This window comes from Camelus bactrianus, chromosome 17 (assembly GCF_048773025.1).
Source record: "Camelus bactrianus isolate YW-2024 breed Bactrian camel chromosome 17, ASM4877302v1, whole genome shotgun sequence".
Lineage (NCBI taxonomy): Eukaryota > Metazoa > Chordata > Mammalia > Artiodactyla > Camelidae > Camelus > Camelus bactrianus.
Genome location: NC_133555.1, coordinates 44954471 through 44980718, shown reverse-complemented (window position 1 = coordinate 44980718; position 26248 = coordinate 44954471). Strand labels below are relative to the sequence as shown.

Genomic DNA, 26248 nt, shown 5'->3' with positions numbered 1-26248 from the left:
GAGGTAAAATCACAGAGATCAAAAGCAGACCAGAGCTCACCAGCAGCTGAGAGGAGGAGGGATGGGGAGCTATTGCATAATAGTTACAGAGTTTCTGTCTGGGTGGATGCAAAGATTTTGTATGCAGATAATGGTGATGGTTACACATTATGAATGTAATTAATGCTACTGAATTGTACACTTAAAAATGGTTTAAATGGCAAGTTTTATGTTATATATATTTTACCACAATTTAAAAAATTAATCATGTAAGATACCCAAACCCACTGAATTGTGTACTTTATTTTTTGTTTGTTTGTTTTTTATGAGGGAGAGGTAATTGGGTTTACTTATTTATTTGTATTTGGAGGAGGTACTGGGGCTTGAACCCAGGACCTTGTGCATGCTAAGCATGTGCTCTACCACTTGAGCTATATACCCTCTCCCCTGAATTGTGTACTTTAAATGAATGAACTCTGTGGTTTGTGAATTATACCTAAATAAATCTGTTTAAAATTGAATAAATAAACCTAAGGTGGTGTGTGAGATAAAGCAACAGACTGTAAAAGAAGTAAGTCCACAGGCACCCTCATCAAATCAAAGAAATCAGTCAGTAATCTGAAAAGGTAAGAACAATGGGATATTCATGTAAAGAGACAAAAATAATGAAGTATAATGTATGTGGATGCATGCGTTTGCAGTAAGAGCACAAAAAGGTGCATGAAGGATAAATACCATTCCAGGAGGGTGAAACCTCTGAAGGGGAGGGGGAAGAAAGAAGACATGAACTCTAGCTTTATCTGCGATGTATTATTTTCTTGAAAATCAGAAGCACAGATTTCATTATAAATGTGTTAAATCTAGGTACCAGGTACATGGGTATCTGCAACATTATTTTATATATTTAAATTTTTAAAGTATTTTATACTGTAAAGACAAGTATATATCATACTATTTCTCATAAAAAAATAAAAGACCTTTTATAATGATAGTAAAAACATAGACTATTGGGGAATAAACATATTAAGAAGTGAACAGGGACTAATTTTAAGAAAACTTTAAAACAAGAGGGACATCAGAGAAGAATGGAACAGACGGAAAAGTTTTTTCTTGGCTAAGACTCAATGTTGTAAATATCCCTCCTAATTTGATGTATAGACTTATTACAAAATTTATCAAAACATCAACAGACAGCTTTAGTTTTTGTTTTGTTTTGAAGTTGATAAAATAATACCAACGTTTACGGAGAAAAGTAAACTTGTAGGAATAGCCAGGGAAATTCTGAAAGACATTTTCAGACAACAATATCAAGATAGTTCTCTCACTAAATGAAATTCTAAGGGATAATACTTGAGGCAGGAGGAAAGTGATCTGAGAGAGAGAGAGAGAGACTGAGGTACAGGAACACGATGTGCTTCTGGGACACGGGTAATAGACTTTTGTCCCAGACTCTGTATTCATGTATCTGTCTAGTCTATGTCCCCAATAGGATGTATATTAGACAAGTCAAACTAGCACATCCAACTCCAGGTTGTCCCCCACAAACACGGCAACTCCATCCTTCAAGTTGCTCGGGTCAGACACCCCGGAGACACCTTGACTTTGCTCTTTCTTTCACACCACACATCAGAAAATCCTATCTTAGTTCTACTTTCATAACCTGGTCTGGATACAACTAGTCCCCACTGTCTTCACAAGCACAATCGCCTCTCACCTCTTTGGTTACAGAAGGCTTTTAATTCGTTTTCCTGTCCTATCCTTGTCCTGCCTCCCAGAGGCCAGTCTCAACAGAGCAGCCTGAGGACCCCCAACTGCTCTGCTCAACTCTACAGGGGATGCCCACTTCACTCGGGGTAGAAGCCAGTTTTACAATGGTGCTGTGGGGTCAGTTCCCCATTATCCCTGTGACCTCCTCTCCTCCCACTCTCCTCTTCACTCACTGGGCTTCAGCTGTACTGGCCTCCTTGCAAGTTCTTAAAAACTCCCTGCACTTTCCCACCTTTTCACTGGCTGTGTTCTGTGTCTAAGGCTGTCGCCCTGGGTATCCCACAAGCCTCAAGTCTTTGTTCCAAAGATTCAAGCCTGCTAAATATTTGTGGAATTATCTGTAGATATATAAACAATGTGGGTAAAGTCAAACAGTGTCTGAAATAATTATGAAACATAATAATGCCTTAGAGGGTTTTCTTTTTTTGAGTGAACTAGAATACCGGAAATCTAAACCCAAGAGAACTAAACTACATGACATTCAGAGCAATCAGTCAGGAGGAATGTAATTAGAGTGAACGTGAGATAAAGGTTCCTGGTTGTATGAAGGAAGCACAGAGGAGATTAACCTTAAATTACGGTAAGTTAAAACTGAATGTTAAATTTTTTGAGAGGCAGACGTAAAGGAGTGCACACAGTATGAACCCATTTATGTAAAGTCAAAAACAAGCACAGCTAACCTAGGGTGACAGCGGTCAGAAGGAGGTTAATGACTAAAAGAAGCACGAGGGGGTTTTGGGGTGCTCTGCGTTGGTTCCAAGGGTTCACGTTGTATAAAATCACTGAGCTCTACACTTATGAGTTATGTTTTTGGGGGTGGTACATATTTTACAGTCCAATAGGTAATCACTAGAAGAATAAAAATACAGTAAATAATGTCCAAATAAGGGTGAGGTGGGGGGGAGATGAAATAAGGAAAAAAAATAAACAACTTAAAGGAAAGTAATAAAGGGAGGACAAAACAGAGAAGGTGGACAAATCGATTCTTATAAAATAAGATGGTTGAAATGAATCAATGTGTAGCAAGAATTATAATGAATGAGAATGAATAAATGACCAATTTTTTAAAATGTTCAAACTAGATTTTTAAAAATTCAGCTGTATCCTGTATACAAGGAACACATGTTAAAAAAAAAAGATATAAAAGGTTGAAATTAAAGCATTGTGAACGATATACCAAGTAAATACTAACCAGAAGAATGCAGGTTAAGTATATTAGCAGAAGACAAAACAGACTTTAAGGCAAAAAGCATTTTTAGAGGTAAAGGGTTAGCGTATAATGATACTAAAGGATTTGGTTCTTTTTTTCTTTCTGAGGTTTTTTTTTGGGGGGGGGATTTAATTCTAATTTGCACACTAATAATATGGCCTCAAAAACCGACAGAACTACAAACAGAAATACATAAACACAACCTTTCAATAACTAATAGAATAAACTGACAAAAAATTGGGAAGGATATCAAAGACGTCAACAGCCCCATTAATGAGCATAAGCTAATGAGCACGAATTTCAAGGGACTGGTATCACACAGACTACCTTCCCTAGCCTGAATGCAAGTATATCAGAAACCAACAAACTAGAAAAACGCTTATGTTTAAAAATGGAAAAACTCACTTCTGAGTCAAAGAGAATCAAAATAGGCATGTTTAGAAGCAAACGATAATAAATATATTACATACTAAAACTAACGAGATGGCACACTTGCAGTACTTAAAGGAAATGTATAACCTTGAATATCTATGTTCAAAAGAAGAAAGGCTGGATTAAAAAGCTAAGCTTCAAATAAAGGAAGGAAATAATAAAGATAGGAACAGAGAGCTCTGAGACACAGAATGTACATACAAGAGAGAACTTGGGAGCCATCACTCTAAATTCTGCAGAGATTCAACTCATAATAAAAAATAACACGAGCTGGTGAGAGGGTGTAGCTCAGTGGTAGAGCACGTGCTTAGCGTGCACGAGGTCCTGGGTTCAATCCCCAGTATCTCCATTAAAATAAATAATAATTAACAAATACGTAAATATAAAAATAAAACCTAATTACCTCCCCCCTAAAAAAATAACAAATAACATGAGCAACATTTTAACCACACGTCTGAAAATTTAGATGAAATGGACAAACTCTAAGCGTGGTTAAGTATACATCATATTTTTCAATATGGTTTAAAACATTTCATAATATAAATGTTAACCCTCAGGCTTAAATTGAGTCTACAGCATAACTTAAAAGTCCATACCATTTATAGGCAGAAAACCTTTGTTTTTTAACTTCAAAACTCAGGTGACTGAGCAGAAAAACTGTGGTTTTCTTTTTAAAGCCACACAGAGACAGGAAACCCCACCTGGGTGCGTGAGATGCCTCAAAAGGTGACAACGTTAGCAGGACTGAGCAGCTCAGGTGTCAGGCCAGGGGGAATCAGCAAGTACATGCTCCAAACAGAAAAATGAAGCATTGCTGCTGGTTCCCTCCTGCACCGGGCTCCCAATGCCCACACAGTTTCTTCCCTGCACACTTCACCTTTTTATACGGACCCACATTTTCTTACCTTTCATGTAAATAATAGTAACGGCTAACACTTCCTGGACAGAAGACGTGTCTGGACTTACCAGTGTTCTTTTAACCCTTACAACACCAGCAGGTGCTGTTGTTCCAGTTTTATAAGTGAACAGACTAGTGGAGTAACTGGGTGGAACCAAGGCTCAAGGCCAAGTCTAGCGGGTGCCTCCCTTCATTCGTCCTTTGAAACACGAAGGCTCCAGGAAGTAGTCAACAGAGCACACTGAGTCCCGGGCAGGATCCGTCCCAGACCAGCCCCGGCGGCCCCTGCAAAGCACCCACCTTCTTAATAACATCTCGCAGGGCAAAATACTTCTCCGTGAGGTCCCCGGCCTCGCTCAGGGGGGCGTCATAGTCGTAGCTGGTGGGCTGCGCTTGGTAGGGTGTGTTGGCCCCTAGGAGACAAAAAACATGCCCCTAGTTACTACAGAAGGCCCTCCTCAGGGCAGGGGGGCATGAAAGTTCTTTGGGATTCACAGCTCAGCATTGTGGAAGGGAAAAATAAGAGACACCTTAGAGCCAATTGTTAAGGGACACAGAAGTGGCCCCCGCCAAGCACCTTGGAGTCTACAAACACCTTCCCTGTCCACGGTCTCAGCGAAGCTCACAGCTGCGACCCCAGCAGACAGTCCCACCGCTGGACAGCAGGGCATCTGAAGCTCCCCACAAAACCCACTCAACACCTCACAACCAGTGACAGCAGGCCTTAGGGCGTGACCCACGTGTCTGACCGCTAAACCTGCGGTCTGCAATCTTGTTCATGACCTTGAACTGTGTGGCTGAGAAAGGTCAGTGGTGGACACACTGGGCCAAGGATCAGCCAAAAACAACAGAGGGGTTAGCAGACCAAACAAAGGGAGAGATGACTGCAGACACACAGAGCCCACCGAGATTCAAATAGAACCTTAAGGTCTTGGAAATTTCTGCAAAGAGTCAGGGGCGCACTCATTCCTCCGGCCACCTGGAGTGTTGGCTGCTGACGGCTCTTAGACGGGCCCCTCTCTGGTCTTTGGCCTCATCCGAAAAATTTGGTCCCCAAAGGGCCATCCCAGCTTCAGATCTCCCTTTAGCATCAGCTGAGTCACTCTGAAAACTGCACCATCACCCAACTTCTCCCTCTGCCCAATCCTGACTGTCACGAATGTTGCTCTGGGGAGCACACATCCCAGTAAACTTCCTACTGGGGAATCTCAGAGTCTTTCCCAGGGAATGCGACCCACAACAGGGACTAATACATACTGTTAATTTTGTGTGGGTATAAGAATACTAGAGAAGCGAGTGGCTTTGCAATTACTGTCCAAGGGGCACAGTCCAGATCAGAGGCCCCCAGGCTTGTCACCAGTGATGTTCACAGGCAGGAGGCGGTCTGCAATCTCAGGCAGGCACCCTGTGTCAACACTGAGACAACCGACCCAGGGGTGAGAGTCACATGGAGAGCTGGTTAAAGACACTCCCGAGTCCCACCGGGGATTCTGATTCAGCAAGGCTGGGACAGGACCTGAGACTCTGCATCCCTAAGCCTCCCAGGTAAGGCTGATGCTGCCTTCTGGGGACCAGCAAGGCTCTGCCCCAGCCTTTTCTCTTCTAGTCCAGAGAGCATTTTACAATGCCAGTGTGTGAGTGATTAAAGTTATTCTAGGATAATCATATCCAACCTAATTTCTAAGTAACTGAGGCATGAAATTTGATAGTTCACTACGATTTTGTAATGAATTCCTTCGAGTGACCCCACAGCTCAGAAATGATGGGGCCAGCACCTTGGGAGACCCTCCTGGTGGTGGGGTTGACAGAAGAACGAGGCTGAGGATCAGGTCATTTTGAAAGACCTGAACCACATAACCAATCAAACTGATCCAATCATGTTACTTTTCCCCCATTTATTACTCAGAGGCTGTGGCTACCAGCAGATCTGCCTGCCTCTGGGAACACATATGTCAAAGCACATCCTTTGCTGTGAGATGCAAAGGAAGGTAAAACCACATCCCTTGCGGCAGGGAGCTCACCTTCTCCTCGTGGGTCCTCCCCTAGCTCTAATGTGGCAGTGACCTTAGACTGCGGGCATCCTGGAGGAAGGCAAGGCCTTATTTACCCAAGGCCCTTGCAGAATCAGGTACCAGGAGGAGCTCCAGGAGGGATTGCGGGGTTGAGCTGAACGAGTGTGACTTTCAGAAACACATTTTACAGGCCAAGGGAACCCAGGCTGGGATGCCAGCCAGGAGGGGAACAAGACAGACTAGAAAACTAAGTCTGTGCCCTGGTTCTACCTGCAGAATCTTTCTCTGGATGTTTCAGGCCATCCAGAGACACGGGGCAGCGTCACAGGCAACCGGTGCTAACTCTAGCCTCCTCTGGCCACGTCAGGGAGGGTGAGGTAGGAAGGCAAGAGAAACAGCAAGACGTCCTGCACATCTGTGTGAGAAGCAGAGGACGGCCTGGCCCCACAGGAGGCCCTCGCCTGGGCACAGGGTGGTGCACCCACCTGCACAGCAGGGCACCTACCTTGGGGAGGACAGGTGATGAGCTGCCCCGGCCAGAGGTTTTCTCCCCTGCTTTCCTCTGGGAGGCCAGCCTGAAGCCCAGACACTAAAAGGGACACAGACTGGCCCTCCCTCACCTCTGCAGAGACACTAGGCAACAGGGCAGGTCAGACAGGCCCACAAACACGGGAGGGGCTGGTTTAGGGGCCGGAACAGAGGCCTTGGGCTGCAAAGCATTATCCAAAGGGCGGTGACCAGCTTTCTAAGGCCCGAGTTCAAGTCGAGGCTCCACTCCTGGCCAGTTGAATGGGAAACACATGGACATTTGTTGGACCCTGTTTTTCTTACCTGTAAAGTGGGCCCATACTCCCCAGCCCAGGTGAGGCTGCTATGAGGACTGAATGGGAAAACAGAGGCAAGAAAGAGACTTTTATTGTTTATGGCGGGGTCAAGGGCAAGGGAGTGGATTAAGGACAACTTCTGTTTTCTGAGTGGTAGTTTTTATACGTCTAAGTTTTAAAAAAGAAGAATGTATTGTCTGCAATAAAATAATAGGATATAGAAAAAAATTGTATCATGAATCGGAAAGGTTAAAAAAAATCAGTCTTTATTCCTGGCTTGGATGACTGGTCGTGGGTCTATGGATGGAAGCTAGGTGGAATCCCCACCTACTGAGTGAAAAAGGCATCACAAAGTTTGAAGTGTTTCTAACGGGAAGACAGACACAGAGATGCTCGAACTTCAGTTACCAACTTCAGCACACACCTATTTTTTAAGAAATGATGGAGTTTGGCAACAGCTCCCTTTCTTGGCTCTAATAACAACAATAATATTAGTAATACTTGGAAGCAAAGTCTTTTCCTTGACTATCCCACCCTGCACAAAAGATGAGCAGTTCAAAGAAACCTCATTAAGAGCCAACAGTACCCAGTTACAGATCCTAGGGGACTGAAGCCCAGTTAGGCCTCCAAAACTCAGTGGGAGGGCATCCTCAGTGATTCACAGAGGAAAATGCAAAGGTGGAGAGAGGTGGGGAATGAGGCTTAGAGAAAGGCCAACATAGGATGCTTTGTCTTTGCAAAAGTCAATGGCAACAAAGAGAATTTTGTCATAATTCTTTCTACCAAAAAAAAAAAAAGACCATATAAGAATGTAAAATGATGCAGATGCTTTGGAAAACACTACGGCAGTTCCCCTAACTCTAAATGCTGAGTTAGTTACCATATGAACCAGCAATTCCACTCCCAGGTATAAAGCCAAAAGAACTGAACCAGGGATTCAAACAAACACTGAACACACCCGTGTTCATAGCAACATTACTCATAATGGCGAGAAGTGGGGAACGACCCAGACGTACATCAGTGGATGAATGGATACACACAATGTCCACACAGGAGAATATTATTCAGCAACAGAAAGGGATGAAGCACTGACACACGCGACCACGTGGACGGACCTTGAGATTATGCTAAATGAAAAAGGCCAAACACAAAAGACCACATATTGTATGGTTCAGTTTCTAAGAGATGTCCAGAACAGGCAGACCCATAAAGACAGAATAGACTGGTGACTGCCGAGGGCTGGGAGGAGGGAGAGTGGGGGAGTTCTCGGGTAATGAAGGTTTCTCTCTAGGGGTAATGAAAATGTTATGGACTTAGATGGTGGTAACGACTGCACAACTTTGTGATAACTAAGTACCATGGAATCGTGTGCTCTAAAATCATGAATTTTATGGTATGTGAATTATATCTCAACAAAATATTTTTTAAAAAGAAAGAAAGAAAAAAGACCAGAATATATGAACAAGTACACTATAACTAGGGACTATGACCTGCTCAACTAGCTGGAGTTAACACAAAGTTTCTCCCCAGTACCTCCACCAAAAGTGATAAATAGAGAAACCTAATTACCTCCCCACCAAGAAATTAAAATAAGAATAAAATTTAAAAAATAAAGTTTCTAAATGCACAAATTACGTCCCTTAAAAAATTTTTTTAAAGAAAAGTGATTTTTAAAATATAGGCAATTCTTATATATTAAAAACATTTAGGAGAAAACAAAAACAGAAAATAACAGTCATCCGTAAGCAGACCCCCTAAAATCAAACACCAGAAACATTGTAGCATTAGCTTCTATGAGCAGGTAGGTGTTAGGTTGCTCTTACCGTTCCAATAGCCAAAATTGGTGCCCCCCATAAACATGTACCTACGAGGAAATGAGAACAGACAGTACTTCAGTAGGAGCCCGCAGGTATGGGGGACACCCTCCCCTCCGAACCCGAACACTCACAAGTTCACATTCGCCCCTCGGGCAAGCATATCTTGGAGGGAAGAAGCCACCGCTTTGGTACTGACTACTGAATGAGGCTGGCCCCAGTGGTCTAACCAGCCAGTATAGAATTCAGAATTGATCTAAAAAGAGAAAGGACATGGAGTTTAGGACCTTTAAATGCTGGGCTTCCTGGTAACTGCTGCCCTAGGTTCTCCACTGAGGAACAGGTGAGCAGCAGAGCTGTCAATCACTGCTTTACCCAGCGCTGGGGGACCAACAGGGACTTCCCAGAGTTCAGCAGTACCCCAATTCAAGTCTCAGGTGCCGACAACACATGTGTTCCTGAAAAGTTGTACCTGCCTCAAAATTTTGTGAACCAATCCCCAGTTTAAACATGGGAGGAAAGTTGGTTGGGTGAAAGAATCAGATGTTAAAATATTTTCATTAACTAATTCGCTCCGAATTCTCATTTGGTGTGAATCCATATTTTCAGATCTCAGATTGACTTAAAGAGAGGGAGACTTGTCCAGACATTCTGCCAAGCAGGCCCCAAGCACTTCATGTTTCTGTTGGACTTGACCCTGCCAAGCCCTCGGTCTACAGAAGGAAAAAGAGATCTGGACATGTTCTGAGGCTTTCTCGTCTTGGACTCCAGGAAATAGCTCCACCCAGAGTCTGTGAAGGCCGGTTCAGAAGCTAGGCTCAGAAAAGGTTGTTTTGTGTGAAGGTTTGTACACAGGCAGGGCAGCCTGACCTGCTGCAGAGAAGGCACAGGACACAACCCCTGAAACTGGGCGAGTGACAGTGACAATTAAGCACAGAGAGTGATACACTCATGGGCTGGGCACACCTGCCAGGACCTCCACCTCCCAGCCACCTGCCCACATGGAGCCCTGTGACTCCCAGGGCAGCCAGCAAACCCACATCCCCACGTCACTGGTTGCTTGTCAGAAATGCAGAACTTCAGTCCCCATCCAGACCCAACAGATCAACATTTGCTTTTTAGCAAGATTCCCACATGATGTGTGGGCACATCGGAGATGGAGCAGCTCTGTCACAAAGAGCTTTCAAGAAACACAGACCTGAACTCGGGATCCCGGCCCTGCCACTCACCAGCTGTACGACCCCAGGCAAGTGACATGTTGTCTGAGCCTCACTGAAAATGGAGCGATAACACTACTTCTGAGAGCCGTCACGGGGACCAAATGTGGTGAAGCACGCGGAGCCTGACCTCTGCGGGACGTTCACCTGAGTTCCCATTCTGTCCCTCCCCCCCTGGTGTAGGTCTCAGGTTCAAGTGGGAACACTGCTTCTGCTGTCACCCGTGTGTCCCTACGGTCCCACCAGCGGCTGACCTCAGACCCGGAGAGACCGAAGCTGCACGCCCACCCCCCACGGCGGGTGGCCGCTCTCCCCCAACAGCGGCCCTGAAGTGAGCACAGGTGGACAGTCCACATCTAACCCCCGATTCTCACCAAGGGTCCCTTGGGCTCAGTCTTCCTCTGGATTAGGAAAGCATTTGTGATGTTGGTACCTGAAAAATCAGAGAGTGAGAAGAAAGGTCAGTCATGGGGATGCCCAGGTGTTAAATAAAAAGACCCCTCAGTAGGACTTGAGCCCCAGGCCCCCGCCCTTCTGCCTCCCACACGCCCATGGGCCTGGCACACCTCCAGGCTAGCATCAGGCAGAGACTCAGACGGTCCGTTTGACAGATTGTGGGGACCACAGAATGTTGCTTGCTCTGTGACGCTGCCCGTGGCCTCTCCCGGCTGCATTCCCTTGGGAGGTCACCACGTATAGGCCATGTGCTTCCTCTGGCTCCCCAGTGCCTGGACACATGTCTGGTGTGTGTCTCAGTTTACTCGAACATCTGGTTGACCCAGATGCCCCCTACAGGATGGCCCTGCCTTGAACATACTCCCTTGTAGCCACCAAGGCACCACATACATAATAGTGCCACAAATATCAGCCACTTAGTTAGCAAATCAAAGGGATGAATGTGCTTGAATTATGTTTAGCCCCGAATGATGGAGTACACTCTAAATCTGAATTCGTATATCACCAGCCATTCCCGGCCACTTGCTCTCAATTTTTTTCCTCTGAAATATTCCATTAGGATGCCTGGATCTTGTCTTGCTTCCCACGTCTTCTGTTCCCCCGTCCTCCTCCAGGAAGAGAAACGGTTTCTCCAAGGAGAGGTAATGGGCTGCCTTACATCAGTGAAAGAGTGCGCGTGAACAGACTCTCTCCAGCCACAGCAGAGGACCCCCGGCCCCAAACTGCATGATCCAGTTCCCGCAGGGGGTGTCCCAGAGTGGAAAGGACACCAGCCAAGTCTCCAAACAACCCCTTGCTCTTGGACAGACCTTGGGCTTCTCTGGAAGGCCAGCTTTCAGGAGAGAAGGCGCTGTGAAACATTAGGTGGGCTCCAAATGCTGCTCTCGGGAGTCTCTCCCGGGGTCTGGCCCCAGGCAATGCCCCTCTTGCACACGAATGAATGAAGCCACCACAGCCCCACCTGCCCAGGTACGCCGGCCATGCAGCGTCTGTCCTTGAACCCACAGCAGCAATCATGCTGTCATCCCACATACAAATGATGCTTGCAACAAACTTGTCGTCATCTTCAATGTGTTCCTCCCGACAGAAAAGTGCTGTGGTTTTTCATCACTGTGTTGGCAAAGGTGCCAGAGCAGGAGGAAACCAGGCTGCCACTTCCTGTGCAGGTCTCTGTAGATGTGTTACTTCAGCACCGGATGCTCTGAGCAGTGTACCATGTTTCTAGAAACCCCCAACTCACTGGAGCTTTAAAAATGCGACTCCAGCCTTCTGTACATCCTTCTCATGAGAAGGCAGTGCTGGATGTGCATTTTATTCTTCAGACGGGGGAACAGCAGAGTCTCTACGCTACTTGAAGGGCTGGTCTTTTTTGGGAGGTGGGGAAGGGGTAATGTTTTATTTTGAAATAATTTCAAACTTATAGAAATGCTCTGAGAACAGTACAAAGAACTCATATTCCCTTCGCCCAGATTCCCCAGTTGTTAACATTTTACCACATTTATTTTATCTGTTTTCCCCTCTCTCTATATAAATATATATATACAGGATGGCCCTTTACCCCTAAATACTTCAGGGTGCATTCACTAAGAGCAAGGGCATTGTTAAAAAATAATAATAATACAATGATAAAAAACAGGAAATTAACATGGACAGAATACTATTATCTAATCTAAAGACTTTATTCGAAGATTTCAATTGTCCCAATAGTGTCCTTTAAAAAAAAAAAAAAAAGGGAAAAAAGTCCAGGATCATTTTCAGGACAACACTGCACTTAGCTGTCATGTCCATTATGAAAGCTGCTCTCAACTGAAACAAAGATCTCTTAACGTCATCACAGCCGGAAGCATCCCAGCCAGGCTTTCCTGTGTGGGACCTCTGCACCTGACACAGCACGTAACAGGTCAGGCAAGATAAAACCACCTCCAGCCGGTCACAGTTCTCAGAGTGATGCATTATTCAGAAAGAAGCGGAAGTGACAGGCGAGTTCCCTGCACTCCAGGGCTGGCACCAACCTGCTCCGAAGTCCACCGTGGCGTAGAGTCCCTGCAGCGTCCCACACTTTAGGAACCGCTCGTGCGCCCCGTCAGTGGTGAACAGAAGCACTTTCTCACCCAGGTAGGAGCGAAAGTGACTCTGCAGGAAACGCAGGTAAGTGTAATCACAGGCAGAATAGCTGCCGTATTCATTTTCAACCTGCAAATTACAAAAGAGGGCGGGGAAGAAATCAGGAGATGCCAACGTCGTCCCTCGTCCCTCGTCCCTCGTCCCTCGAATGCAAAGCTTTTGTTGGGAGATGACAAGGCTTAGTCACTCCCCCAAATATCTCCACCACTCAGTCCTCAAAACTCATTTTCCAAAAAGCAACACAGCATAAAACATACCTTCTATTTACTAACCATCCCCCCAACCCCAGAAATAACAAGCAGAAAACAACCAACATGTTAGTACTTGAACGGTAGTGACATTCTCCCCTATAGCAGATAATGGAAACTTTCAGCATTACATAACTAATACCGTCTCAGGGCAGAAACATTTAGAAAATGAAGAAAAATGAAAAGAAAATGGGAAAATCATCTGTTAATAATTCTGTTACCCAGAGATAACCACTGTAAGCATTTTGGCATGGTCTTCTAGATTCTTACACAAACACATGCACATCTTTGTTTTTCGTTGTTGTTGTTGTTTTGTTTTAGGGCAGGGAGGTAATTCGGTTTATTTATTCATTTTAATGGTGGTCTTGGGGATTGAACCCAGTACCTTGGGCACGCTAAGTGCAAACTCTACCACTGAGCTATATGCTCCCTGCCACGCACATCTTAATTATATACAAATAATACACAGTAATTGTTCTCTGTCCTCAAAACTGGCATCATATTATATGCACCAGTTATAATGTTACCTTTCTCCTTAATACATTCTGCAAAATGTCCCTTGGAATAATCAGGGAAGTTATAAACCATCAATTACTGGGTTCCCTACTGTCAAACGTTCAGGGTGTTTCCCATTTTGCACTCAATAACTGATGTTCTGTTTGTGCTCAGTAGCGACTGTGGTTTTCAATCAGGAGCTATTTTGCCCTCCAGGGGACATCTGTCTGGAGAATTTTGAGGGTGTCAACTAGAGGCGGGTGTGCTGCTGACCTCTAGCGAGCAGAGGACAAGGGAAGCTGCCAAACATCCTACACGGTCAGTCTCCATAACAGAGTTGTCGGATGCAAGCAGCAGTGGTGCTCAGTATGGGAACCCCTGCTCTGAAGCAAGAATTCTCAGTGGGGCAAAGAGCATCCCTAAGTAAGTGAGAACTGATTCTTATAGGATTAAACAAACAAACAAAAAACCTGGGGGTGGGTATAGCTCAGTGGTAGAATGAGTGCTTAGCGTGCACGAGGTCCTGGGTTCAATCCCCAGTATCTCCATTAAAAATATAAATAAAAATAAACCTAATTGCCTCCTTCCTCCCAACACACACACACACAAAATAAGCAATAAATAAAGGGAAATTAAGTTAAAAACTGAAAGTGATTTAGGGAGAAGCAGAGACTGAAAAACCAGGGAAACAGAAGAAAACCTGAGATCAAGAGAAATGAAGAAGACCCCGTTTGTCGTGCTGACACACCTAGTTCCAGCCTTGGAACCTGCACACAGGAAAATAGGCTCCTAAAACCTTAACCTGTACAAATTTATATATAGTAATGTGTGTCTGTTAATCCCAAACTCCTAATCTATCCCCCAACTTTTCCCTCTGGCAACTACAGTTTGTTTTCTATGTCCATGAGTCTATTTCTGGTTTGTAACTAAAATTTGTTCTTTGTTTTTTAAATGGAGGTTCTGGGGATTTAACCCAGGACCTCATGCATGCCAAGCGTGTGCTCCACCACTGAGCTATACCCTCCTCCAGCATTGCCTCTTAAAGAAACAGACAAAAGAGGCTCATGCCTGCTTCACTGCCACATGTAACGTGGGTGGATGGAAACCTCCCCCAGCTGCCCGGGCTCTTCTCCTCCATTACCTGCACGCTGATAATTGGCCCTCCATTCTGGTAGAGGAGGGGTTTCATCTTGGGCAGAAGGACTTTCAACCACTTCTTCACGGACGCAAGGTAATCTGGAAAACAATCAGATTTAACACCATCACACACCTTTCTCTACAAGGAGACACAGCCTGTCACCTGGGGGCTGGCAGCAGAGATCAGATAGACTGGATTCAACAACTACCTTCTGAGATGGGGGGCAACAGTCACTAAATGTCTGATGAAAGTTGTCCTGCCAGGTTGAGCTCTCAGAGGACAGGGACCAGGGGGCCAGGTACCCGTCCCTGCCACTAGGACAAAAAGGCTGCAGCACAGGAGGCATCCACCAACACTTGCCAAATGAAGAAATAGGTGACAGAGTGACGCCTCCTTCTCTCTGTCACAGTAGAGTTTTTTTTTTAAGTTCTTATCAATTATATATTTACAATGTGCAATGGGGAAAACAGAGTACACACTTCATAAAGTTGTCGTAAGGATTAAATGAGATATGTGGAAAGACACTAATGATGCACCAAGAGTGCAAACTGTAAGACTTGCACACCAAGAAGGAAACGCACCTGGAGCATCCTGCACCAGCCTCTTACATGGCAAACTTAAGCCGCGTTAGCTGCTCTTAGGACCAACTTCCTCACCGAGAGAAACCCAGGTCTTCAGGAGATAGAAATGCAGCTAAATAGGACCTTCTGATTGACAAGGGTTTACAGCTAAAATAATTTTTAGTGGTTTAAAAAGACAGGGGGGAATAATCTATCGTTTGCAGATCCTTCTGTAAAAGTAGACAAAGGAATAGAAGGCATCGCAGAAATCCGGTGAAACCCAGTGACACCATTCCAGTGACACCATCCCAGAAACTACATCCGCCATTCTGGTCAGCTGGAAGTCACCCCTGGCCAAGTGATACACTAACAGTGGAGGCAGAGAAAGCATGGAAGTCAACTGGTCAACGGCAATCAGGGCCCAGTGCCAATTCAAAGAGTCACCAGTGTCTCTGTGAGATCCAGTCAAGTCGTTGGTGGAAGCCTTCAGTCCTGCACACTCAGTGTCTGGACAATGACTCACACTCACTCTTTGGCTAAACTTTCAGAAGTGTTCACACAGGGGCACCCCAGCCTCCAAAATCCCCAATCCTTTTGATATAAATTATCTAAGCTTTCTTAAATTCTCTTAAGACATCCAGAACAACTTACCTGGATCAGAAGAACGGAGAACAATAGATTTTTTCTCTAATAGCCAAGCAGGTAATCCTCCCTAGGATAGGGGAAAAAAAGAGAAAAAAAGAGGAAGCCATTAAAAGATCTTGGGGGACACAGAAATTACTATTAACAGTGAGGGAAAAGAAGAAAAGTGTCATGGAGACAGGGTATTTGAACTGGGTTTTCTGGTCTGTACTCAGGGAAACTAGAAATTGTAAACACAGTAAAAATAAGATCACTTTGCATGGATGCAACATTTTGACAATCAAAGCCTTTTAGATAGATTACGCCACTTAATCTCACAACTACCCTGGGAGGAGGACAGAGCCCACACCATGAACCGTTTTTGACAGATGAGGAAACTGACTTCCGGGCGTGCGCATCTCTGCCTTCTGACCCTGCCTGTCACGAGGCCAGCTGAGCCGCACTCACCATGTCCCACTCCGCACAGATGTAGGGTCCAGGCCGCAGGATAACCAGCAGCCCCAGCTTGTGCGCCAGCTGGATAAAATGTTCCACATCGTGGTCCCCGGTGAACAGGTACTGTCCTGGCTTGGGCTCGTGGAAGTTCCAGGCCACATACCTGCCAAGACACACACACAACCCCTTCCTGGGAACAGCTCAAAAATCCAGGTGTCCTATGTTCATTTCCGAACAGTCTGCAGAACTCTAAACCCACAGGACACACAGACATCTGCCTTTGGCAGCCTCTTGGGAAAGAAACCTGGTCTTGAGTTTTCACAGAAGCTACCAAGTGAATCAAACTCGTGGGAGACACTTTTAAGTGTGTGATTCACAAAGAGTGCCCCTTCCTAGTTAATGCTTGACTTAAAAAAAAAAAAAAAAAAAAAAAATATATATATATATATATATATGGGGGGAGGGTACAGCTTAGTGGCAGAGCTTGAGCTTAGCATGCGTGAGGTCCTGGGTTCAATCCCCAGTACCTCCATTAAATACATAAATAAATAAATAAAAACCTAATTACTTCTGTATTTTTTTTTAAATACAGAGTTACATGGACATGCATTACTATTATGTAAAAATTACATAAGCCTGTGTAAGCCTTAGGAAAAATGAAAATATCTGTGCTAAAGTGATTAACAGTATACTAATTTTTTGAAAAATACTTTTTAATAAAAATGGAAAAATCTCCAACCCCTATGTCGTGCCGATAAAAGATTTTGTCAGGAAGTGCAAGAAGGAGGTAAAATAACAAAACCTCCCACCAGCTCCCCCCGGCATCCTGCAGCAGGAAACACAAATTGAAATATGAAGCCACCCACTGCCATCATAAAGGTCTCTTTGATGACCTCTGGCTTGTGTCCTTTTCCTGCAATACCCTGGTTTTACGGTTCCCTGGAACATACAGTCTTGTTTCAACTTACTGCTGAAACTACAGACAGGTCCAAGTGGCCTTGGAACCAGAATTACAATCGGGATTCTCCCCTAAACTACCTGTCTGGGGAATCTGCCTCTGGGTTTTTTCTCACCCTTTACCTTTGAAAAGTTATCAGCAATCCACATCAGCAGTGCAAAAACCAGAGTGGCCAGCCACCCCAGCTTCCTTCTCACTTAGTCAACTTGCAACAGCAGAAGAGAAGAGATGAGGAGATATAGTTATTGGGGTAATACTGTAACCCTGGGCTACAGAATCACCCCAGCAGAACCACAAAGACAGACGAGGTTTCAGGAATCTACCTAACAAGGCATAACTCCCTAGGAGCTGAGAGAGCTATCGCTGCCTAGAAACACAAATCCCAGCTGGACCTCTGGCCAAAAATATGTGCCTGGGCAAACTGCAGTTTCACCAGTTGTGAATGGGACTGGGGACCTTGGAGAAGGGGTGTCATCCATGTAATGTGCCCTGCACACAGCAAACAATCATTGTTACTTGCTTTCGCCTTTTATTTTTCTTAATGGAGTAGAGTTGATTTACAATGTTGTGTTAGTCTCAGGGGTACAGCAAAGTGATTCAGATATATATATATATGTACATATATATATATATGTACATATATATATGTATATATACATACACACACACATATATATGTGTATATATATATATATTCTTTTTCATATTCTTTTCCATTATAGGCTATCACAAAATATTGAATATAGTTCCCTGTGCTCTACACTAGGCCCTTGTTGTTTCCCATTTTCTTTTTTTAGGGGGAGCGGTGGTTAGGTTTACTTATTTATTTATTCTTTTAATGGAGGTACTGGGGATTGAACCCAGGACCTTGTGCATGTTAAGCACCCGCTCTGCCACGAAGCTATACCCTCCCCACCTTGACCTTGCTGTTTACCTATTTTATACATTGTAGTTTGTATTTGCTAATCCCAAACTCCTAATTTATCCCTCCCCTCCTTTCCCCTTTGGTAACCATAAGTTGGTTTTCTATGTGAGCCTCTTTCTGTTTTGTAAAATAAGTTCATTTGTAGATTCCACATATAAGTGATAGCATATATTTGTCTTTCCCCCCTTTGCCTTTTTAAGCTGATATTCATTTTATGATTTCTGGCGACAAAACTCAAGGTTGGAAGAAGCAGCTATTGTCTGAAGAAGGGCCAGTCATGACAAGGTGATCCCGGAACACCAGGCTATGCCGGTCCCTGTTCTGAGCAATAGGACAGCCGCGCTGAGAGATGCAGCCATGCCCCTCCACACCCCTCCCCCAGCCAGGTGTAAGCATCCAGGCTGGGGTGAGCTCAGAGCCCTCCTACTTACATCTGGATGGCGTTCAGCCCAGCCATCTTCATCTTTACCAGCCGGTCCTTCCAGTACATGCGGGGCACGCGGAAGTAGTGGATGCTTCCTGAGATGTAGCGGAACGGCTGGCCATCCTTAAGGAAGCGGTTGTGGCTGTAGTCGATCTCAAACGTCCTCTGGGAGGCGTTCTACAAAGCAAGATAGGACCACGTGAGAACTTGCACCTCCTGCATTTCAGAAGCAGATTTTTTTTTTTTTAAATTTAAGTACTGTCAGTTACAACGCATCAATTTCAGGTGTCCAGCACAATGGCCCAGTCATGCATATATATACATGTATTTGTTTTCATATTCTTTTTCATTAAAGGTTATTACAAGATATTGAACATAGTTCCCTGTGCTATATACAGCAGAAACTTTTTTTTTTTTTTTTGTGGAAGCAGATGCTTTGGCAGTGGCAAGTGATTCCCTACCCCTTAAGTTTGTGTATGTGCTGCTGGAGTTAATGTCAGCTTCTGGGCTATAAAACAAACCACGGCTGAGTCAGGGCGAGAAGGACCCCTGTGCAAGATTCCAGAGGACGGCACCAATGTGACAATCAGTGGCTAAGATGCAAAAGTTACGTTCCCAAAGAGAAAACCCTGCTGCAGGTGACTTTTCTTGTGGTGTGGTAAAAACCAGTGTACTGGGGACACTACACACACACACATACACACATCCTGTCCTCTGTGGCTGTGACCTGCCGGAGCACTGAGTATACTTCAACAGGAATGTCACTGAGCTCAAATAAACAGATGAGCAGTCGGAAGCCCTGAAGCCTCACCCACGGTGACGGAGCATCCCTCTCTAATCCTCCGCCTCTTCATCCATAAACACGCGGGATGTCAGAGTAAACAAAACTGAAGGCAGTATCAGCGACCCAATTTGTGAGCCATGACTGCAATCTGGCACTTTTTTTTTTTAATGTCAAAGCTGGCACTTTTTTTAATTGAAGAGAATAGAAAATATCACCATATTGCACATAGTAAAGACAAGTATTATTTTATGAAACTTTTGTTAATATATACATATAAAGAGTTGCATATGGATGGGTGTGTGTGGGGTTGTGATGTAAGATGTTATTTCTAGAAATCAAATCAAATTTCTAGAGACACTGTCTGGACATAAGTTCAGGAGTTGAAATGCTACTGGGATTTGAAAGGAAGACCTCAAAGGGGAGGCTGACTGTGAGGCTGAATAGAACACTGCCCTCTGGTGGTTGGAAAAGGCAGCAACAGATCTCAGACGCCTACAGGACCAGGGCTACAAGAAACCATTTAATTAGTGTCCTTCATTGTTGGTGAGATTCCTTGTGTATCATTAGGCAATTTTTTTAAGGTTTTTTTTTTTTTTCTTTCATAGCAGCATCACAGTCCATGAGAGCTTTGGGGGCTTCCCTAGAGGCCATAACTGGAAACAACTGTGAGAGTGAGGGTCCTAGATCACACTTGGCCTGAAATCCACCAAGAGAGTTAAAGCATTGTAACTAAAGGTAGACAACTCATCAGATTGCTTAGGGGCAAATGAAAAGCTTTATTGTATGTGAGTTAATAAAGCTAACTCAAAATAAGCAAATAAATAATCTAAGAATCATTTTTAAGAGGCCAGTGTAAATTTGATATCTTTTTATTCTTCTAGTAAACAACACTTTCATTGCCACTCAAAAGCAAGAAACTCACAAAAATATAAAAATTATTTCTTCTACCAGATGCCCCAGTGTATAATTTTGAAAGCATCTCACAGCATGTATGTGATTAAATGTGAAATAAGGATTTCCTACAAGTTCTGTGAGTTCCAAGGTGGCTCATGGGTTGGGCAACTTCTTTGGACAGATATAAAGACAGTAGCAACTCTGGGCAGAACTGGGAAAAGGAAACGGCTGATTGAAGTCCACTTGTCTAGGGGAAGGTGTTCAGAGGAGGAGGAGATGAGACTGGAGAAAAGTGATCCTGGCAGACAGTGGAATTTGGCCTTGGTCCCACACAGCAAAGCATGACCCCTCCATTCAAACAACCTCCAAATCCAGCCCAAATATCAACCTACCAACCATTTACAAATATTACCAAGCACCTACTATGTGCTGAGTAATCACAGAGAGGAAGGACATAGATGTGGCCACAGCCCACATGAGGCTTCTATCTAGCACAGAAGAAACCCAACAGTCAACATAGAGAGGCCCAGATGGTAAAGTGTGGATAAGATCAGCCGGTTGGACACCTTAAACACATACAGTGTTCTTCATCGATAACATCTCAGTACAGCTGGCGGGGAAGGACTAGAGTGGAAGACTGAAGCAGCAACAAATGGCATGTGACGCAAGCCTGGAGAGTGAGGACAAGTTTCCCCAAGGAAGGACCACCTCAAACTGTGGTTCTCAGCCTTGGCCACATCAGAATCACCTGCGCAAGCTTTTAAAAATAGCAAAGTCTGGCCTCATTGCCCATACATTCAGATTTTAATTGCTCTTGGGTGGAGTCCAGGCATTAGCATTTCTTAAAACAGCCCAGATGGTGTAACATGCAGGCAGGGTTGAGAATGACCGGGCTAGGCTAAGCCCTGAGATGAGGAAGAGCCAGCCAAGCAGACGGGTGACACTGGCAGAGGAGACAGTGGGGACTGGCGGAGGGAGGGCAGGGTGCAGCAAAGGAGCAGTGGACCCTCAACACAGAGGAAGCCCCGTGGCAGCCAGAACAGAGGAGACGGGCGGGAGCCAGGCTGGGTGAGCCCTGAAGTCCACGTTCAAGGGCCTGGAGAGCTATGGAGAGCAACTTGAAGAGAAGAATGAGGATCCAACATATGTTTCCAAACATTCGGCACTCTGGCCTTTTCTTGAAACGGCAATAAAGGATGCAGAGTCACGGACCATGATGGGGGCAGCAGGTGGAATGCACAGGGCTGGGGCTAACCTCAAGAGGCTCCCATTGGCCTCAGGTAGAAAAGTTTGAGCTTTTTTTTTTTTTTAAGAGAGAGAAGTTTGGTGGAGAGGGTGCAGCTTAGTGGTAGAGCGTGTGCTTAGCATGCACAAGGTCCTGGGTTCAATCCCCAGTACCTCCATTAAATATATATATGTATGTATAAAATAAATAAATAAATAATTTTTAAAAATTGATAACAATAAAAGAAAGTTAAAGCTGTATTAGAGAGAGAAGTTAAGAGATACATCAACTGGAATAAAAAAAAAGTGCAAGGCTATTGACACTTGTGAGTTCATAATCATACACAGAGGGGAAAAAAGAATTCACTGGTCACCTTTGGAGATCACTAGAGTAGCAACTCATGACTCCTAAGATGACAAATAAAGGGTATTTCCCTGTCACATAAAAACTATATTTCAGGGTAACCAAAAAGTTGACAATGGAAAATTCTTCACAGAATTTCAGCTGATCAATGCAGATGGAATAACACAATCTGAAAAAACACCCTTTTCTAATACTTAGTGAAATAATGGATTTAAGCTAGAATCATCAATGGATGCTAAAACCGTCAGCAAGGTCGATGGAATTCTACAAAGAAGGGATCAGGCAGATTCTACGTGATCCCTCTGCTCCAGGTCAAGCTCGTAAATCTAGATGTGACTCTCCTGTGGTGATTTAGCAGGAAGTACACAGCCCCGCCCAGAAGCAGCCCTCATTATGGGACTTAAATCTCCATTGAACCTGATTCTCAACAATAATAGCATAAGGAAGCCAGAAGCCGAATCTGAAATGTCGGCATTCTAAAAGTCCAGTGATAGAGTTGTTCTGACAAGTTGACGGTATTAAAATAAAAATAAGATAGAGTATTACTAGAAAATAGAAGTGAACTTAAGAGACATAACAACCTAGTGCAGCACAGGAAGCTGGCCTGGATCCTGATTTTAACAAACTGACAAAAAAAAAAATGTTGAGAGAGGAATATCTAGTCATAAGCTGGGCATTAGATAGAATTTTTAAACTGCCTTTAATTCTGTTGGGAATAATAATGGCATAATTATACAAAAGAAAAAAATGTCCTCATCTGTTGGAGATACATGGAGGAGTACTGATGGGTGGAGTGACATCTGAGGTTACTGTAGATCAAGATGAAAAAGGGAAAAAAAAAAAAAGTAGAGGGTATGGAAAGCCAAACTGATCACTGCTGAAGCTGGGTAACTGGAATCATGGGCACTGTCTCTCTGTATTTTTTGTTTGTTTTCGTGGGGGGCAGGTAATTAGGTTTATGTATTTATTTTATGGAGGTGCTGGGGATTGAACCCAGGATCTCGTCTATGCTAGGCACACGCTCTACCACTGAGCTATACCCTCCCCAGTCTTTTTTGAAATTTTCCATAATAAAACATTTTTTAAACATGCATTTACCCTTTTCAACAGAATTTTCTCCATGGATATACATACAATTGTGCCTTTAAAAAGTTTCTGCAACACTACTGAAACCAAATGGCACTTCAAAAGAAGGGCTTTTCTTGGTTGTAAGAGAAACAAAAACAAATTCATGAAAAGACTTATAGAAAATTTTCATAGCAGCTCTATTCATAATAGCCCCAAATTGGAAGCAAGACCCAAAAGTCCTCCCTCAACAAGTAAGTGAATAAATACACGATGGCATATCCACACAACAGAAGACTACTCAGCAATAAAAAAAGAAAGAACGACCGATACTTGCAATAACATGGGTACATCTCAAACCTGTCATGCTGACAAATGAAAGAAGCCTTACACAAAAGGTTCACAGTGTATGAGTCCATTTATGTGAAGTCCTGGAACAGGCAAGTCCAATTTATGATGGAAAAAATATCAGAAGAGTTACTGCCTTTGGGAGAGGAAGGGCAGGTACTGCTTGGGAAAGGACAGGACGGAACTTCCTGGGGCAATGGTAATGTTCTGTAGCTGAGTCAGGGTTTTGGATTACCAGGTGTATGCATTTGTCAAAACTCACCAAGTGGTGCACTGAGATTGGTGTTATTTCATTGCATGTAAAGTTGACCTCAAAAGGAGAAAAAAAAAACTATAAACAAATACTGACCTCTAGTTAATGATATACACGCTGATTTATTTGAGGGGAACTACACTGATGTCTGTGACTTACTCTGAAACGCACCCAAAAAATAAGATGGATTGATGGACGGAAGGATGGATTGATAGTAATATGTTAATGGTAGAATCTGAATGGTGAGGGTAAAGTTTTTTCAACTCTCTGTATGTGTGACAATTTTTCCTAGTCAAATGTTGACACAAATTACAAAGTTGGGAGCTGGGAGAATTGGAGGAAGGTGGTCAAAAGGCACAAACTTCCAGTTATAAGACAGTAAGTATCAGGGATGTAACGTACAACCTGATGACTATAGGTGGCATGGCTGTGTGATATACAGGAAAGCTGTTAAGAGAGTAAACGCTAAGTGAGTTGTCTTCCATTACATACACATGCTGCATCTTCTTCATCCATTCATCTATTGATGTGCACTTACGATGCTTCCATGTCTTGGCAATTATAAACAATGTTGCTGTTAATAGCGGGGTGTATGCATCTTTTTGAATTAACTCTTAATTTTGTGGCTGGCTTTATTCCTTGATAATTATGTAAGTTTGAAAAGCTAAAGCTCTAAACGTTCTTAGAAACAATGAACAGTACATATACGTAAATTTTTTAAATATGTGTAGTATATTGTGTATATGTATTTATATGCGATACATTGTATATGTGCAGTCAAATTGTAAAAATTCTACCTAATAAAACTGAAAAATGAAAAAAAAAGAGTAAACCCTAAAAGTTTTCATCATAAGGAGAACATTTTTTCCCTTCTCCATTTTTTTCCTTTCCTTTTTATTGTATCTATATGAGAAAATGGGTGTTCATTGAACCTGTTGTGGTCATCATCTCACAATACGTAAATCAAACCATCTCACTGTTCGCCTTAGACTTACACAGTGATACATGTCAATTACTTCTCATCAAAACTGGACAAAAATAAACAAAAAATTTAAAGAGTGAACTGATTAAATAAATTGTGGTTTTTATGGTATGTGACATGAATGGTATGGTACATATGAATACATGTACACACACACAGACACACACACACACAATGAAATATCATGTAGCTCCTGAGTACTGACTCTCTTCTTGCCACGGGAAAGATCTCTGAGACATATAAATGGAAAGTCAAGAGGGGTTTCTTTAAACAAACCTACATCAGCTCCTGTGGCTAGTCCTGTGTCAGCTCCGTATACTTTGTGCTGACAGCGTCTCAACTCAAACTCACATCTCAAGTCTTTGTCCTGCCCCTACGCCACGGGCACCTGCTCGCCCAGGAACCTAGGAGTAGGGGTGGGGGGTGTCCACGCCCCTGGGGGCAGCCCTCAACAAGTTGAGTGGACAAAAGCACTCTCTACTCTTAGGCAGATGATTCTGAAGACATTCTGTGTACTTTCCAAGAGACTCTGGCAGAATGGTCCTGTCACCCAGATGGAACCACAATACCTCTTCCCACCTGTCCCTCGTGGACCACTTTTTAGATCACCAGCACTCAAGCCCTTGTTTTATATTCTCCTTCTGGAGGAACCCAAACTAAGATACTTGGTACCAGGATTGGCCTAACGGCAGATACTTACAATGAGAGTCTGTACCTGGGTTTCTCATTTCCTGTTTGTCACACAGCAGTAAGAACCTTGTAGCTGGTGCGAAGGAGGTGGTGACAGCCCATGGTGTGCAAACACAAACACAGGAACACTCAGGCCCTCACCTGGGCGGGATGGGGAGCAGGCACAGGCAGAGGGGAGGAGTTGGCATCTGTATTAGCTCTTCCCATGGAATGGGGCTGAGGGGCAGGGGTAACTGCTGGTAATTGTAAGGACTGTGAGGTCAGCTGGCTTTTATGAACAGACATGGAAGCTTTGAAGACAGAGGCTAGCTGACAGGCTCACGTCAGCCATCACTTAGGGGGGTTCTTTGAATGTCAGAGGCTTCCGTGGCAATGTTTAAAGAGACCTATAACAGGGGGAGAGCAGCTCAGTGGTAGAGTGCATGCACAAGGTCCTGGGTTCAATCCCTAGTACCTCCACTAAAAAATAAATGAATAAACATAACCCCCACCAAAACTAAAAAAAAAAAAAAAAAAAAATTAAAGAGATCTGTATCTCCTGCCAGGAAGACAATGCTCAGGACTTAATGACGGGTAGGGGACACTGAGAGGGGGTCTTGAGGGGACAGAACGTGAGGCTGGATAGAGGGAAGTTTCCTGACACGGTGCGCTCTCCCGTGACTTGCAAGCTATCATCACAGAAAAGGCACCTCAGCCCAGTCCCTGTGCTGGTGGGACCGGGCTCCTTGGAACCTGGATGTGCTATCTGTCTAACAAGAAGTGAGACGAACATTCCTCTGGAACCCAGAGGAAGGTGGGAGATGGCTCCCAGAGGTGGGAAGGTAAAAACGGTGACCAGACACCCCACCATCTGGCTCTTTTCCCCAGGACAGGCCAGAGGATGTTCCATGCTGTAAGGAACGCAGCAGGGAGGACGGCCCTGGCATCCTCCAGAAGCCCCAGGAGGGCTGTCCTCTGTGCGCAGGGGACAGAAGATGCTCCCTAGTGTCACTGAGGGTGATGAGATTCCGGGATAACCAAAGAGGTACCGCCTGACGGCCAGAGGCAGGTGGCCATAGTCACCACTATCACCAGCCAGACCAGGGT

General features: G+C 44.1%; 1 protein-coding gene across 2 annotated transcripts in view; it reads right to left on the bottom strand.

The window, feature by feature from the left end:
- Nucleotides 1–26248, bottom strand: part of LOC105072686 (transmembrane protein with metallophosphoesterase domain) — a 76037-nt gene that overhangs the window by 35794 nt on the left and 13995 nt on the right. For both annotated transcript variants that reach the window (XM_074345335.1, XM_045520137.2), the window contains exons 2-10: nucleotides 18566–18735; nucleotides 16264–16414; nucleotides 15826–15886; nucleotides 14618–14712; nucleotides 12622–12802; nucleotides 10528–10586; nucleotides 9071–9192; nucleotides 8946–8986; nucleotides 4587–4699 (exon numbers count right to left, since the gene is read on the bottom strand). In XM_074345335.1, coding sequence (XP_074201436.1) covers nucleotides 4587–4699; nucleotides 8946–8986; nucleotides 9071–9192; nucleotides 10528–10586; nucleotides 12622–12802; nucleotides 14618–14712; nucleotides 15826–15886; nucleotides 16264–16414; nucleotides 18566–18735 — 993 coding nt within the window. The remainder of the gene's footprint in view (nucleotides 1–4586; nucleotides 4700–8945; nucleotides 8987–9070; nucleotides 9193–10527; nucleotides 10587–12621; nucleotides 12803–14617; nucleotides 14713–15825; nucleotides 15887–16263; nucleotides 16415–18565; nucleotides 18736–26248) is intronic.